General features: G+C 43.6%; 1 protein-coding gene across 3 annotated transcripts in view; it reads right to left on the bottom strand.

Moving 5' to 3' along the window:
• The window catches only part of LOC135522625 (rho GTPase-activating protein 12-like), a 98,139-nt gene that overhangs the window by 11,709 nt on the left and 68,534 nt on the right, over positions 1 to 17,896 (bottom strand). For 2 of the 3 annotated variants that reach the window (XM_064949062.1, XM_064949064.1), the window contains exons 3-7: positions 12,877 to 13,149; positions 10,394 to 10,537; positions 10,027 to 10,107; positions 6,940 to 7,065; positions 6,319 to 6,396 (exon numbers count right to left, since the gene is read on the bottom strand). In XM_064949062.1, the coding sequence (XP_064805134.1) occupies positions 6,319 to 6,396; positions 6,940 to 7,065; positions 10,027 to 10,107; positions 10,394 to 10,537; positions 12,877 to 13,149 (702 nt within the window). The remainder of the gene's footprint in view (positions 1 to 6,318; positions 6,397 to 6,939; positions 7,066 to 10,026; positions 10,108 to 10,393; positions 10,538 to 12,876; positions 13,150 to 17,896) is intronic. The other variant, XM_064949063.1, reaches the window with a different exon arrangement.

Here is a 17,896-nt window from a genome sequence, read left to right as displayed (position 1 = left end):
AGGAGAGAAAGAGAGGGGTTTGGGCGATATACTGTTTATACCGGTGTATTTCAAATTACCGACGATATGATTTAATACCGTTAAAATGTACAGTTGAAGTTGGAAGTTTACATACACCTTAGTCAAATACATTTAAACTTCACAATGACTGACATTTAATCCTAGTACAAATTCCCTCTCTTAGGTCAGTTAGGATCACCACTTTATTTAAAGAATGTGAAATGTCAGAATAATAGTCGAGAGAATGATTTATTTCAGCTTTTATTTATTTCATCAAATTCCCAGTGGTTCAGAAGTTTACATACACTCAATCAGTATTTGGTAGCATTGCCTTACAATTGTCTAACCAAGATCAAAAGTTTCTGGTAGCCTTCTACAAGCTTCCCATAATAAGTTGGGTGAATTTTGTCACATTTCTCCTGACAGAGCTAGTGCAACTGAGTCACGTGTGTAGGCCTGCTTGCTCGCACACACTTTTTCAGTTCTGGCCACAAATGTTCTATATGATGGAGGTCAGGGCGTTGTGATAGCCACTCCAATACCTTGACTTTATTGTCCGTAAGCCATTTTGCCACAATTTTAGAAGTATGTTTAGGGTCATTGTCCATTTGCAAGACCCATTTACGACCAAGCTTTAACTTCCTCACTGATGCCTTGAGACGTTGCATCAATATATCCAAGTAATTTTCCTACCTCATGATGCCATCTTTTTTGTGAAGTGCACCAGTCCCTCCTGCAGCAAAGCACCCCCACAACATGATGCTGCCAACCCCATGCTTCATGGTTGGGATGGTGTTCTTCAGCTTGCAAGCATAACCCTTTTTCCTCCAAGCATAACGACGTTCCTTATGGCCAAACAGTTCTATTTTTATTTCATCAGACCAGAGGACATTTTTCCAAAAAGTACGATCTTTGTCCTCATGTGCAGTTGCAAACCGTAGTCTGGCTTTTTTTATGTTGGTTTTGGGGCAGTGGCTTCTTCCTTGCTGAGTGGCCTTTCAGGTTATGTCGATATAGGACTTGTTTTACTGTGGATATAGATACTTTGTACACGTTTCCTCCAACATCTTCACAAGGTCCTCTGCTGCTGTTCTGGGATTGATTTGCACTTTCCGCATCAAAGTACATCCATCTCTAGGAGACAGAAGGCATCTCCTTCCTGAGCGATATGATGGCTGCGTTGTCCATGGTGTTTGTACTTGCAAACTATTGTTTGTACAGATGAACGTGGTACCTTCAGGCATTTGGAAATCACTCCCAAGGATGAACCAGACATTTCTAAAAAAGAATAATTCTGGAGGTCTTGGCTGATTTCTTTTGATTTTCCCATAATGTCAAGCAAAGAGGCACTGAGTTTGAAGGTAGGCCTTGAAATACATCCACATGTACACATCCAATTGACTCAAATGACGTCAATTAGCCTATCGGAAGCTTCTAAAGCCATGACGTAATTTTTGGGAATTTTCCAAGCTGTTTAAAGGCACAGTTTTGTACATTGTTTGGCGTCTTTTACTACTGTAAACAATAAATACATATTGTACATAAATATGTTTGTACATTTCTGACCCACTGGAATTGTGATACAGTAAATTATAGGTGAAATAATCTGTCTGTTGGAAAAATTACTTGTGTCATGCACAAAGTAGGCACTCGCTGTGATTGGGTACCATAGCTTTCTGACTGACATGCCAGGGAATAGTAGTTTCACTCTGAGAAATGTCCCATAAAATGAAGGCCATGGGATGCTCTGCCTGTGTGCTGCTGTTCTGGGCTGTGGTGTTAGAGTGCCATTCTCTTACAAGGTGTCTGCTAGCTCTTTCAGTGATGTAAACTCATGTATACAATGGCTTGTGAAAGTATTTACCCCCTTGGCATTTGTCCTATTTTTTTGCCTTACAACCTGGAATTAAAATGTATTTTTGGGGGGTTTGTATCATTTACTACATAACATGCTTAACACTTTGAAGATGCTAAATCTTTTTTTATTGTGAAACAAACAAGAAATAAGACAAAAAAATAGAAAACTTGAGTGCATTACAATTCAATCCCCCCCCCCCCCAAGTCAATACTTTGTAGAGCCACATTTTGCAGCAATTACAGCTGCAAGTCTCTTGGGGTATGTCTCCATAAGCTTGACACATCTAGCCACTGGGATTTAGGGTCATTGTCCTGCTGGAAGGTGAACCTTTGACCCAGTCTCAAATCTCTGGAAGACAAACAGGTTTCCCTCAAGAATTTCCCTGTATTTGGCGTCATCCATCATTCCTTCAATTCTGACCAGTTTCCCAGTTCCTGCCGATGAAAAACATCCCCACAGCATGATGCTTCCACCACCATGCTTCACTGTGGGGATGGTGTTCTCGGGGTGATGAGAGGTGTTGGGTTTGTGCCAGACATAGCGTTTTCCTTGATGGCCAAAAAGCTCCATTTTAGTCTCTTCTTACCAGAGTACCTTCTTCCATATGTTTGGGGACTCTCCCACAAGCCTTTTGATGAACACCAAACGTGTTTGATATTTTATTTATTTAAGCAATGACTTTTTTCTGGCCCCTCTTTCGTAAAGCCCAGCTCTGTGAAGTGTACGGCTTAAAGTGGTCCTATGGACAGATACTCCAATCTCTGCTGTGGAGCTTTGCAGCTCCTTCAGCGTTATATTTGGTCTCATTGTTGCCTCTCTGATTAATGCCCTCCTTGCCTGGTCCGTGAGTTTTGGTGGGCGGCCCTCTTTTGGCAGGTTTGTTGTGGTGCCATATTCTTTCAATTTAAAAAAAATAATGGATTTAATGGTGCTCTGTGGGATGTTCAAAGTTTAGGATATTTTTTTATAACCCAACCCTGATCTGTATTTCTCCACAACTTCGTCCCTGACCTGTTCGGAGAGCTCATTTGTCTTCATGGTGCCGCTCACTTCTTGGTGCCCCTTGCTTAGTAGTGTTGTAGACTCCAGGGCCTTTCAGAAAAGGTGTATATATACTGAGATCATGTGACACTTCGATTTCACACATGCAGACTTTATTTAACTAATTATGTGACTTCTGAAGGTAATTGGATGCAACAGATCTTATTTAGGGGCTTCATAGCAATGAGGGTGAATACATATGCATGCAGCACGTTTTCTATTTTGGGGATTTTTTTTTAAACAAGATATTTTTTTAATTTCACTTCACCAATTTGGAATATTTTGTGTATGTCCATTACACGAAATCAACATAAATATTCATTTAAATTATAGGTTGTAATGCAACAAAATAGTAAAAACACCAAGGGGGATAAATACTTTTGCAAGGCACTGTATCGAGGACAAGTGCAGCTTCTAAGCCTTGAATCATTACGGTGGCATTGTTGTAGGTGAAGAGTCGATTATCGGGCTCCTGTACATCAAATACCAAGATATTTGACAATTGGTGATTCTCTCTTTCTGCCATGGCCAAAGTGCCTACATGAGGCAGAACACCAAGCAGCAGTATGCTCTCTAAAAAAAATGTATATATTTTTTTTAACCTTTATTTAACTAGGCAAGTCCGTTAAGAACAAATTCTTATTTTCAATGACGGCCTAGGAACAGTGGGTTAACTGTCTGTTCAGGGGCAGAACGACAGATTTGTACCTTGTCAGCTCGGGGGTTTGAACTTGCAGCAACCTTCCGGTTGCTAGTCCAACGCTCCAACCACTAGGCTACCCTGCCGAAGGTCAGAGATTGTATTATTGTCTCTAATTAGGGTATAATCAGCAAACAATGTCTCTGAATTTTCCCTCAGCAGCCTTTTCTTGTAATGCTGTTTAGAATGTTCAGAGTTCTGTTCTGCTGGTGGATCAAATGGAATGGGCCAAGATCCTCCTACTGTTGCCATTGTTATTTATCGAATTTGAGCACTGAAGCATGCAACTTTTTAAATAGCGCACTTTTTAAAATGAAAATATAAAGCTATTAAATGTGTAATTTAGTGTAATTAACACTGTACACACAAATTACAATGTCCAAAACAATCCTCTCTCACCTTTATTTGCTTTTTTGTTTGTTAATGTTGGTTCATTTCAATGCCGGTCTTTCCTTTAGAAATCCTCCCTAAATCCTCCAAATCAATTCATTTTCTGTTGGTTTTATCCTCTATTTTCCCTCCTTCTCATTGTCCTTATGTCCTAGTCCCTCAATCCTGTCTTGTTGCTTCTTGCTAGATGATCAAGACAACTTAAGGCTTGTTCACACTGCAGGCCGTAATACTCAAATCAGTTTTGTTTTTCAAATCCAATTTGTTCTACTGACTGTCGGTGGTGGTGCTTGTGCTTCGTATCACTCATCAGTGATGTAACAAGCTAAGCTGACAAGCTAATGCCTGCCATGGACGTTTCCCAGTTGCTTTGAATGTTCAAAATCACAGGGTAAGAACTCTTTAAAGCCTCACAAGATAACATGACCCAACTTTCAAAACAAGCCCTTTTTGGCTAGCCGCAGCAATCAACTAGCTAGCTAGGTAGCTGTTCAGCTTTCTAGAACATTCACTAATGCTGAATAACAGTCTAAAAACAACATGAGGGCAAATAAATCAGATTGACCATTCAGACACAAGTCACATGACCAGGAATCATATTTGTATCGGATTTCAAACCACCTACGAAGGTGGCATGAAATGTGGCGTGAAATATCTGATTCCATGTCCTTTTGGCTGTCAGACTGCAGGAAAAACAACAGATTTGAATTAGATATGCAAATAAATAGGAGCTGCGTCACTTTAAACTGCGAATGTGAACAAGGCTTTAGTAGACTAGTTGGCTTTCAGATCCATGTTGATCAATCTCAAAATCTTTTTCAAAATCAAACAATCTCCTCAAAGGAAAAACAGATGTGGAGAACACAGCACTGCATTTAAACAACCAAACTGTTCACTAAAAACTATTTAATTTAACGACATGAAGCACATTTTTAGGAGGAGCTCTCCCTAACTGCTGCTGTTCAGTTAGATGGTGATGTCACATTGGTGAGACATTGGGTGTGTTTGTAAATTCAATCTGGGGTGCCAGAGTGCTCTCTGGGTGTTTGTAAATTCAGAACGTTGTCAGGTTGCCCATTTGTAGATTCAGAGCGTTTTGCTCTTGGAGCGCACACTGGATGCTCTGGCCGAGGAGTAGGGTTGATCTGAGCGTTCTGGCAGTCAAGCACCCAAGCTAATTGGCTAATGTTGGCTAGTTTGCTAGCTGCTTCCAGACACAAATGAGAGAACACCTTACTCAGACCATTTTACTCACCCTAGCAGAGCTGGTTAGGCTGTTCATGTTAACCAGAGATTTGGTGACTGTAACTGTACTGCTGGTAACAATTTAATTGCGCTTTTTTGTTGACGGTTACCAACACCAGCCATTCAATGGGTGTTGAGCGTTCAGAAATTCATCAATTATTCTGCACTCTGGCACACAGACGAGAGCACTCTGAAATCGGAGTAGATAGCCAGAGGGAATTTACAAATGCACCAATTGTGTCAAGAGAGAGGAGACATAACATGTTAGATGGATGTTGCATGTTGTGGAGTCAAAGTCAGGAGAACTGTGCTTGGGGGCTGTAGGGCCACACTCCTACACAATGACAGGCAGAGTGATAAAGAACAAGGTCAACATGATGATGATGGAGACTAGACAAGGTAGGATGAAGAGAATGGTCAGATTAGGGTTAGTTGGTGAGAAAGAGAAAATGTATCAAGAATCTGGAGCAGAAATCTTCCATAATAGCTAGTGCAGGGGTGACAAACTCCTTCCACGGAGGGCCGAGTGTCTGCAGGTTTTTGTTTTTTACGATCAATTAAGCCCTAGACAACCAGGTGTGGGGAGTTCCTTACTAATTAGTGACCTTAATTCATCATTCAAGTATAAGAGAGTATCTAAAACCCGCAGACACTCGTCCCCCCGTGGAATAGAGCGAGAGTGATGCACTGCACCCGAGGGTACATAAGGCAGATTACCTGACGTCAAACTGCCAATGGATTTAAACATGTTACGCCAACATACAACTAGGTTATTGTGAAGTGGTTGTGTCAACTAAAAAGGAAAAATGTTAGTTAGATTAAAGGCTTTGTTTCACTTTCAGGGTATAGTCAACGGCATTCTCTAAATGATTTGGTTTGACTCACAGACAGACAGAGATCAACATAGCATATTTGATTGAGTAAAGGAATTGATTCAGGATCAAGATCGAGTTAAGATTTTGCGTGGCAGCCTCATACGCCGCATTTCTGGCTTAAATCAGCAACAGGTAGGTATCTGATCATTTCCGCTCTGGATTGGTTGAGGCAGAGTAAGAGGGGAGGTGTGAGAGCGGGAGATACTAACTTTACCACGGTAAAGATTGCGACCAGATCTCCCCATGTGATGGCTCGATTCAAAGCGCCTGAGTTTTTTGAAAGAGAACTGGAACAGAACCACAAAGATCTGGGTCAAATACATCCGTCAAATATGTTCAAATGTTTCGGCTGCACCTGATTAACTTTCCCAGGTACAATGGACCCAACGGACTAGTCCCAAGGAGAATGTTTGGAGAGCATGGTTTAGCCTACATCGCCTGTGACTGGGATTTGTCAATGAGCTATTTAGGGATAAAAACTCAAGAGACCCAAACAAGGCCAAGAGGATGTGAAGTGACCACATGCTGGCCAGACTAACCACCTGTGGTACTGACCAGACAACCTCGATAGGGTTCAAGAACACTCTTACAGAGCAGCGTCAAACTTATTTACAGCATTAAAAAAAAAGTGGTGGTTGGTGACAACCAGGGTTGGGGGCCGTTCCATTCAATTCATTAAATTAATTTTTTTTTTAAATCAATGAGGAAAATTGGTATTGTAATTTCAGTTTAGTTCCGGATTTGACCATTTCAATGGAATTGACAACAGTAAACATGGAGTTTCTGAAAGAAGGTAACTGTACACATAGACCGAGAGCATGTGGTCTTACCTTGTCGTTGAGGTCTAGTACGTAGGTGCTGTGTCTCCACTTGGTCAGGACGATGGGGTCTGGATGTTTCCGCTCCAGACTACGACTCTTGGGGGGATCGCCTGGCTGGGGAGGAGACAAGTTGTACTGGAGGGAGGGAGAGAGGGAGACAGGAGAGCGAGACGGTGGAGAAAGTCAGAGGACAGAAAGAGAGAGGGAGAGAGCGAGAAGAGAAGAGAGAGAAGCGAGACAGGATGGGTGAGGGTTAGAAAAAGAGAGGTCCAGGGTTAACTCATTATCCTCCACTGATCAGATGACAAAGTAAAAGGTCCTAGAAGAGCTATTGCTTGGCATTTTTCCAGTATCTCCTCTTCATACCTCTCTTCTCATGGCCCAGCGCATCATCAGTCACCCATCAGAAGGCACCCTCTCAGAGAGAAGGAGCTCCCAGCATGTGTATTCATCCAAGATAACTAAAGGATACCATTGCACCCAGCTTATCTGTATCTACAGTATGTATGTGTATGTGTGTGTGTGTCTGTATCCCTGTATCTGCCGGTTGGCCAGCCAAATGAAAGCTAATGCCTATTCTCTACCTCTCTGATCCCTGCTAAACCAACAAGATTACAGGAGAGTCACTAGCCACTAATAGTCCCTGTCAAGTACATTAGGCCACAACCTCCACGCCGCCAATGGACCACAGGTGACGGAGACCGAAGACGACTGTGGATCACCGGGGAGGAAATAGACTGAGGCAGTAGGAAGTGTGCTACCTGGTTGTAGTGTCAGAGCAGTACTTTCCATAAGCACCGGCCGCCGGCTAAAAAGCTGATAAGACTCATTGTGAGCCAGCTACTTTTTCCACTTCATAAATTAACTAGGCTTCTCTTCATTTGAAAGTTTCAATTCGCTAGTCAGGAAAGCCTTCGTGTAGCAGTCTCCCGCTAAAACGAACGACATGCATCTTCTAGTGATCTATTCATAGGACAGGTCCCTGACAGTCAACAAAGCGAGTGATGACAGGGACACTGCTGGTTTGCTCGTCTGCTGTCTGTCCTGCTTCTCGGTATCTGTGTTATTATTTTTGTGCGCTGTGGTTGGCTGCAGTCAAATTTATTTTCACGGAGGAGGGAGTTCTAATGTACGTGGTAACGATGAGTTGAAATCCACTTAATTATTGTTTTGTGGCACATTCATTTATTTTATTCTGCGTGTTTCATAGGCCTATAATGGGAAAGGGGGATACCTAGTCAGTTGTACAATTGAATGCATTCAACATTTAACCCAACCCCTTTAGACCAGAGAGGTGCGGAGGGCTTCCTTAATCGACATCCACGTCTTCGGCGCCCGGGGAACAGTGGGCTAACTGCCTTGCTCAGGGGCAGAACAACAGATTTTTACCTTGTCAGCTCCTACTCGCCATGCTACCTGCCGAGCCACAGAGCCAGGAGTATAGGCTATTTACGCTACTGTGCTTTGATTGACGACCGAACAGCAAGTGTTGACTAGTTTAAAAAAAGCTGTCGAACTGACTGAAAAGTCGATCTCCTATATCCCTTTAATATTTACAAAATCATACAACGTAGTTACAACGGAGTGTACAAAACATTAGGAAAACGTTCCTAATATTGTGTTGCACCCCCTTTTGCCCTCAGAACAGCCCCAATTCATCGGGGCATGGACTCTACAAGGTGTCAAAAGCGTTCCACGGGGACGGTGGCCCATGTGGACGTCGATGCTTCCTACAGTTATTTCAAGCTGGCTGGTTGTCCATTGGGTGGTAGCCCATTCTTGATACACACAGGAAACTGTTGAGCATGAAAAGCCCAGCAGCATTGCAGTTCTTGACACACTCAAACCGGTACACCTGGAACCTACTACCATACCCCGTTCAAAGGCACTTAAATGTTTTGTCTGGCCCATTCACCTTCTCAATTGTCTCAAGGCCTAACAATCCTTCTTTAACCAGTCTCCTCCCCTTCATCTACACGGAATGAAGTGGATTTAACAAGTAACATCAATAAGGGATCATAGCTTTCACCTGGTCAGTCTGTCATAGAAAGAGCAGGTGTTCCTAATGTTTTGTACACTCAGTCTATATTCCCATGGTATCGCATCGGGGCAAGTAAGCCAAAGATCTAGTTGTATTTTCAGAGGATTCGAAGCCCATTTCCAGACTTACCAGTGCTGCTAAAGTCACATGTCAGTGTAGCCTAGTGATCGGTAGTTTGTGAACAAACGGTTATTTTTTGAGAGGATCTTTTAGCAGAATGGAACCGAATCGGTGAGAACCATCTTCCCCCACTGAACATTTTGCATTTTATATTTTATATATTTTTTATATATTACATTTTATATTGTTTCTCAACAGGGAATTCATGTTTACTTGACAGAACAAACTTTTTTCATAGGCTTTTACCACAATAAACTAATTAGATAGAGTAGACAAGATTTAGTTTTTTCCACAATAAATTAAATTGAAAGCGTAGACTAAACTAGTTTTTCTGACTACATTACTAATCTACCGCCTTCCCTCAAAGTCCCACCCACAGTGACTGATTGACAGGTTGGTTTTCTTACCCCAAGTGTCCACAGCAGCAACGCTAATCAAATACATAATTTGAAGGACAAAAATAATACATTTCAGTAAAACTGAAAGCATGACTTTAATCAAGAGAATATGGGTTTAATGTTCAAAAAAGATGTTCTTACTTAGAAAATAGTTCTGATCATATAGACCTACATGATATCCAAAACAACAACACACTGAATTTATACATTTTCAGTCATTTTAATTGTAAATCATGCCTTTCTACTCAATACCACAACACATTTTTACCAATCTGGGAGGTAAAGTCATTAAAGTATTCAATAATCTAGCTGTGTATTTCGGGTGGAATCAAAATAGAGCTCATTCTGCAAAACAAATTTGCGGGGGGCATGCCACCCGGACCCTCCCAACCAGGAACTCCCTTGCTGGCTACTTTTTCTATTTGGCTGCCTACTCCATGTACTTACGGAAAACACTTGCATAGGAGGTAAAACCAGAACCAGCACAACAACACAGCACAACACAACGTAACACAATACATGGATATGTTTACTTACTTTGGGTAGCTCCCATTCTGACCTGGACCCATCAGCGCTGTAGTAGTATGGCCTTCCCTGCTCGTCCACGTGCTTTATCCACTACAAACACATATACTACATCAGCACTGATGACAGTTTCATAAATACACTGCTTGTCAAGGATAACAGCAGGGTAAAATGTTCAAAAATAAAAGGCAAACAAAACAACTTCTCTCAACCAAAATTCCCAAATCCAGTCCTGCCATGGGTACATGATCATAGACATGCATCATTTACTGATTTAGGACCCATCCCCTATGAACCCGGGACAATACCCTGAGCCCTGGGAGAAGTGACAGAGAAACAGAGAGAGTGAAGCCAAAGGAGGAGAGGAGAGCCCCAGTACCTTCTCATGAGTATATTCACAGACATAGAGGGTGTGTCCGTGTTCGTCCAGTTCCTCTGACCAGCCTCTAGGGGGCGTGCCGTACTGACTGTCCGACTGACTGGAGTAGGTGCTGCTGTGACAGTTCTCCTCGGAAGACAGGGGCTGCATGGGGGCAGCAGGGAGGAGGAGGAGAGGAGGCGGCGGAACAAAAGAAGGGCGAAAGGGAGAGAAAGAGACCATTGTGATTCGGGTAGAACCAAGTTTTTTTCCCAGAGTCATATATATATATATTTTTTTTTTTAATAACTAGGCAAGTCAGTGAAGAATAAATTTGTATTTACAATGATGGCCTATCCTGGCCAAACCCTGACGACGCTGGGCCAATTGTGCGCCGCCCTATGGGATTCCCAATCGCGGCTGGCTGTGATACTGCCTGGAATCGAACCAGGGTCTGTAGTGATGCCTCTAGCACTGAGATACGGTGCCTTAGATTGTTGCACCACTCGGGAGATTGATAGATCAATAGATTTACAAAATATGTGTACGGGACCAATTGATTTGATTTTGTAGTGGATGATCAATGACATAGCTGTAGAGTAACCATAATAAGAAAACAAATTGAAAAACGAAAACACCCAACAATGCATTCATGCATCCCACCACCATAAAGGCTTAAATCCCCAAGAAAAGGAGACCTTGGTCAACTATGTAAATCCGTGTTCATTTACCAGCATTTAATTTGGCATGTTGCAAACGGAGAACTCAGTCTAATAGTTCCTGCCTGGTTACAATACACTGAACCACCTCATGGGGGCAGTGTTGTACCACTAACGCTACATGAAATCTAAACTGAGGATACGCAGTTTATTTTACTACCAAGCCCTCATCAAAATAGCAACAGCTTGTTTCACTGCTCACAGTTAACACAATATAACTTCTACAGTTGTTGGAAATAATCTATACCTCTACGTAAATCCCCCCCCATGTTTCCCACGGTAGTAACATATGAAAGTGACATGCCGAGCAGACACAGACAGTATCCCAAATGGCACCCTATTCCATATTTAGTGCACTAATTTTAACCAGAGCCCTATAGACATTGGTCAAATGTATAGCACTAGATTGGGAATAGGGTGGCATTTGGGACACACTCCATCTGCGCTTTAGTCAGCTGTGGCATCACATCAGATGAATCATAAATATTTGGAGAGCATCTCTCTAACTGGTACTTAGTACTCCAGCCGCACTTAAATATGGTACGGCCTCGTCGGCCTGAAACCTACTTCAGTCCTGACCTGGTTTCATTTAACACAGAGTCACACTCGCCCCGTTTCAAAAACCCAGGGAGAGCTGCAATAGGACGTGGACTACCACTGGCTAGACCAGTCACAAGACCAATCCCTTAAGGCTCAACACCTGAACTCCTTCCACCTTCTGAAACCCAGGTGGCGTCACACATCTCAGCGTGTCTGGCAGACATCTCAGCTTGGATGACGGCCCAGCATCTCAAGCTCAACCTCGAACAAGACGGAACTGCTCTTCCTCCCAGGGAAGGCCTGCCCGCTCAAAGACCTCTCCATCACAGTAAACAACTCTATGGTGCCCCCCCCCCCAGAGCACAAAGAAGCTTGGCCTGAACCTGGACAACACCCTTTTGTTCTCTGACAACATCAAAGCAGTGACTCGATCCTGCAGGTTCATGCTCTACAACATCCGTAGAGTACGACCCTACTCACACAGGAAGCGGCACAGGTCCTAATCCAGGCACTTGTCATATCCCGTCTAGACTACTGCAACTCTCTGTTGGCTGGGGTCCCCGCTTGTCCACCCCTGCAACTTATCCAGAATGCCGCAGTTGACTGGTGTTCAACCTTCCCAAGTTTTCCCATGTCATCCCGCTCCTCCATACACTCCACTGGCATCCAGTCCAAGCTTGCATCCACTTCCAATACCCTGGTGCTTGCCTACGGAGCAGCAAGGGGAACTGCCCCTCACTAAATCAGGCTATGCTCAAACCCTACACCTGCTCCCGCTCAGCCCAGTCTAAGCTCTTCTCTGTCCTGGAACACCAATGGCGAAACAAGCTTCCCCTAACGTCAGGACAGCAGAGTCCCTAACCATCTCCCGAAAACATCTGAAACCCTTCAAGGAGTAACCCCCCCCCCCCCCAAAAAAAAAATGCACTTGTCTTTTCCTACTGATAACTACTTTGCTTAGGGGAAATGTCTGCTAAATGTCTAAAATATAATCATTAGGCCCCAGGGCCACCTTTCAGAGCAGTTGATACGTTAGGGGGACAGACAGATTAGGTAGACTGTAGATCAGCGGCAGGGGTCAACATGATTGGTTAAACTTCCTCCGTTGGATCCAAACCAAACTCTTTTCTCCCTCGCTTTACAGCTCAACTTCAGCTCTGACTGTATCGACAGTATGCTACAGCAATACAGCCAATGGAATGAGGGTCTGTTTCGATGGGGCACCCAAGGGGTGTGTTTACGTACCTCCATCTCTCCTGTGCCATGGGGGTCTCCCCGACTACTACTGGTACTGCAACTCGCATCCCGTACGCGGGGCGGTTTCCACGTGCGCTCGCCGCAGGCTCTGTTATAGTAGAAGTGTCTGCCGGTGAGGTCCTTGTGGGTCTCCCAGTCCCCGAGGACATGCAGTGGGGAGCTTGAAGGAAGGGGGGGCAGGCTGGACTGGGAGATCTTCAGCTCCTGGAGGTTGGTGTAGACCGGGGACTCGGGCCGGCCCTGCCCCGCCGGAGACGTCGTCTGGAAGGAGGGAGAGATAAGAGTTTTTCACAAGCGACTAACCTTTCCTCTCCAACAGAGTAGCATGGCCAGCACGCACTGGCTGGAGACGTTCCGTTAATGGAGAACTATGGAGGTGCATGACAGAGCGGAAAACTATGGGAGAGGGTCGTTTCGGACCACAGACCGACCACAGTGATACAATCTCCACGGCAAAGCAGGAAGTAGAAAGAGGATGCATGGGCAGCTTTGGCAAATCAGAAACATGTGGTACAGACGGACGTTGCAACATACACTAGCCATCTGTTCCTAGTCCAGTGTCAAAACAATGCTGCATGGCATCCAATATCTATTCTACATACTTCCAACTGTAGCCAAACTATTCATTGTTAAGCCAGTCAAATGCCTTATTTTGATGCAAAATCCATACACAAACACTGCGCATAAATAAAAACTACTGTGCATTACAACACAATTCAAGATTTAGCATTACTGGATATTGATTGGCCATAATTGGGTATAAATACAATGCCCACATTAGGAGATGAAGAGAACGATTTCAAGAATAAAAAGCAGAGGGTCATTGGCGTTATGAAGGAATAAAGGGGTGTTTGAAAGAGGAAGTGTAGGCAGATGAGAGACAGCACTAGAAGGAGGGTTTCCTGTCTCTCATCAATTAAATAGCGAAGTGTCTGCAGGGATATCCACTGTCAATCTCTAAACCAAAGTACTCACTGACAATGGAGAGGAGACAATTAACAAACCTCTCAGCCTGGAATTTAAAACGGAATATTACTCCGCTGAAACAATAGTTAAAAAGAGTGATATTCCATTTGGATTCCAGGCTACAAAAGCTCTAAATGCTACCTTCAGACTAAATATTGGACACACAAGAGGCTTTTGGCTGAGCTGTTGTTTATGATATTGTCAAGACAAGAAACGAAAGACGGCATGTTGCATAATAGTGGTGCCATATTGCTGGCGTGGTGCTGTTGAACCTGTATTTTGAGGAAATGTGCAAAACGCTAGTATATTTAAGGTTGGGGGGGGAAACTGAAAGTTGGCTCAGTCAACAGTTTTACATGCCACTCAGTCTGGCCTATACAACAACACAGACAGGATTTCCATGACTACTGAGAATCAAATGTATTACTGCAGAATAATATTTTGGGTTCGGAATAAGATAGCAAGGTTGAGGTACAGTTGCGGTAGCCAGACTGCCGTCTCTGGTGTGGGCCGAGGGTCAAACCAACATTGTGTAAAGTGGCCATAGTCATCACGTAGATAGACCTTCGATAGAAAAGCACCTGACACTCCCCCATGGGTCAAACACATACCGTCAGTATGTCAAATTGTTGATTTTGTGTGTACTTTACAATGGAACCAATAGAATAGTCCCAAAAGTGCAGGTGAGGAATGCAAGAGGAAATGCGACAGAGATTAGGGAGGGGAGGGAGTTTGAGTAAAAACACCGGACAGCACAGCCAGACAGACATTCCCTGGAATGGAAACAGATGGGGCTTCCTGCTTGGCCTGGAATAATAGGAATATAATCCAAAATAATTATTTAATATCCTGTAGAGCTGCGCTGGAACAGAGTGAAGTTTGCACCCGGAGAGGCCCCCGTTGCTTGTCCATTCAGTGTTCTGACTGTAGCGTTGGTAGCAGACGTCGGCAGCTGGGACTAAAGACACAATGAAGTAGGCTCTTAACCGAAACGTCTGTGTATGATTCTAGTGAAGTACAGTAGAAAATAAAAATAACAGTTCTTTGCTACATATTTTTGTGTGGGGACCTACTATATGTCCTGCCGGTGGGTGTCAAATAGGCCCAAACACAAATAATAGCAAGGCTAATTCTACATTGAAACTCAGCGGTCAAAAGGCCAAACTTAGTACAGGAACTGAGAATGAGAACTGAATGATAAGAGTCTTATGGAAATCAACTGCCAAAAGTGATATGAAGTACCCCAAGAAAATGTTAGGGGTTCCAAATGCATCTTAGATCAACCCCATGGTGCCACCCCGTTTACCGGTCGTTTACTGCTCGCACTGACTTTGCTGATAATGACTTTATTGAAGGAAATTGTACCGACTACGACCGAGATATGTGGTCGTCTCACCTCGGCATCTTAATATCATTGCCCTAACTGTGCGTCGCTCTGGATAAGAGCGCCTCTGCTAAACGACACATGTAAAAATGATTGGCAATAGAAACTGTAGTGTTTTCCTGAGAAGGAAGGTTTTAGTGAGGGAAGGAGGAGGCTTGAGCATGCAGACAGCGTTTTGTCCATGGATGGAAGAAATCGATACCATTTTTTGGAGAGCGCTCACCAGGCATACATATACCACGTCGTTGTGATTTCGAAAAGGAGACTATTGCTCTCCTCAACATTTTGAGAGCTCATTATTATTAGGTCCACATCCGCAGGGAAGGACTCCAGAAAGGTACTTAACACACAAATACCCCTAAGACATATTTTGTTTTGCATTCTAATGACCCTTTTCTGCCTGTTCTGCTGAGAAGGAAAATAAGAGGTCTCTCTCTATCGCAAGCAAACTCAGAAATAGACCCGAATACTAGAGCGAAGGCCAAGAGAAACGAGGTGGCCTCATTTGCTAAATGGGATGGTCTGGAAGAATCGGAGTTAATTAAAGTTCAGTCAAGGTTTTAGGTCTTGGAAGGTTTGCAAACACAGTGCTGAAATAGGCAATTTAAGCCACGTGAAAGAATATACTTTGTGAAGCAATAGACAATAGCCTACGTATTGTATTTTTTTAGCACGCAAACATTTCCATCTTACACGTTGAAGTAAAAGCTGACATGATGTATCAAGTATGACCTACTAGATCATGACGGCGACAAACTAAAAGACATTCGCAGACATATCTGATTTAGTCCGTCACCTTATATCCTGGGCTGCGGAGAAACACCTCGTCATCCTCCTCCTCTGTCCGGCTGTAGCCCTTAAATGTACTGAAAGGGACCATGGCTGACGGTCGCAACCCCCCGAAATACACTGACCCCTTTGGTTACCCCTCTCTTCCTGTCCCTCTCTGTCTGTCAGTCTATCCCCGCTTGCTACCTCACTCGCTCTATCAGTCCATCTCGAAAGGTAGAGGTGTACTTGAGACACTGGCAGGGTCAGAAAGCCAGAGGAAATAGGATCTCTCCCTCTGCCAGACGGACACACATGATTGCTCGCGCACACACGACCACAAAAGGAAGTGGTGGTGAGAGTTCCCTTTCCTGACAGACAGTGTGTGTGTGTGTGTGTGTGTGTGTGTGTGTGTGTGTGTGTGTGTGTGTGTGTGTGTGTGTGTGTGTGTGTGTGGGCCGTTAAAGTGGCTCTCTATGCCCTGACGTTGGGTCACAATGAGTCCAGAGAGGTCACAGTGTAGAGCGTTGACAGATGAACTAGTTGTTCGGCGGCGACTATAGACACTATATTTATCCTGCTCTCTACATTCACAACAGGGCGAGAGAAACAACATGTGCAGAGGGGAGATAAAGACCCTGATCACCATCCATTGAGCTGCTATTGCCCAGCCAGTCAGCCAGTCCCCCATAGCTCCTCTATGAAGTGTGTGTGTGTGTGTGTGTGTGTGTGTGTGTGTGTGTGTGTGTGTGTGGAGGGGATAGATCAGATATTCACCTTTTCAGACAATTAATAGGTAGATTGAGAGACCTGATGCATCTGCAGAGTGCAGGCCTGGTGCATGGTAAGATTGTGACCCCAAGTGATGGGATCAAGGCAACTGCAGTCATTGATGAACACCGCCGCATATCATTTAGAATCTCTATCCTCTGTGAGGGAGACAATCCACTCATTTTCTTTTGAACCACATTGAAGGGAGTCAAATCAAATGAAATGCAATTTGTCACAGGCGCCGAATTCAACGTGTAGACCTTACCGTGAAATGCTTACTTACAAGCCCTTAATTAACCAACAATGCAGCTCAAGGAATAGAGCTACGGAAATATTGACTAAATAAACTAAAGTAAAAAAATGAATTTAAAGGTTACACAATAAATTGACAACAATAACAAGGTTATATACAGGGGGTAAGCAGCAGCAGGGTAGCCTAGTGGTTAGAGCGTTGGACTAGCAACCGGAAGGTTGTGAGTTCAAACCCCCGAGCCGACAAGGTACAAATCTGTCGTTCTGCCCCTGAACAGGCAGTTAACCCACTGTTCCCAGGCCGTCATTGAAAATAAGAATGTGTTCTTAACTGACTTGCCTGGTTAAATAAAAAAAAAAAAGGTAAAAATTAATTTGTAAGTCGCTCTGGATAAGAGCGTCTGCTAAATGACTTAAAATGTAAATAATGGGTAACGGTACCTAGTCAATGTGCCGGGGTACAGGTTAGTCAAGGTAATTTGTACATGTAAGTAGGGGTAAAGTGACTATGGTGGACTGCTTGCCATGCGGTAACAGAGAGAACAGTGTATGGCCTGGGTAACTGGAGTCTAACAATTTTCTGGGCCTTCCTCTGACACCACCGAGTACAGTGGGGCAAAAAAGTATTTAGTAAGCCACCAATTGTGCAAGTTCTCCCACTTAAAAAGATGAGAGGCCTGTAATTTATCATCATAGGTACACTGCAAGTATGACAGACAATGAGAAAAAAAAATCCAGAAAATCACATTGTAGAATTTTTTATGAATTTATTTGCAAATGATGGTGGAAAATAAGTATTTGGTCAATAACAAAAGTTTCTCAATACTTTGCTATATACCCTTTGTTGGCAATGACAGAGGTCAAATG

This window comes from Oncorhynchus masou, chromosome 30 (assembly GCF_036934945.1).
Source record: "Oncorhynchus masou masou isolate Uvic2021 chromosome 30, UVic_Omas_1.1, whole genome shotgun sequence".
Taxonomy (NCBI): Eukaryota; Metazoa; Chordata; class Actinopteri; order Salmoniformes; family Salmonidae; genus Oncorhynchus; species Oncorhynchus masou.
The sequence above is the reverse complement of the archived record's forward strand: the minus strand, read 5'-3'. Positions and strand labels throughout refer to the sequence as shown.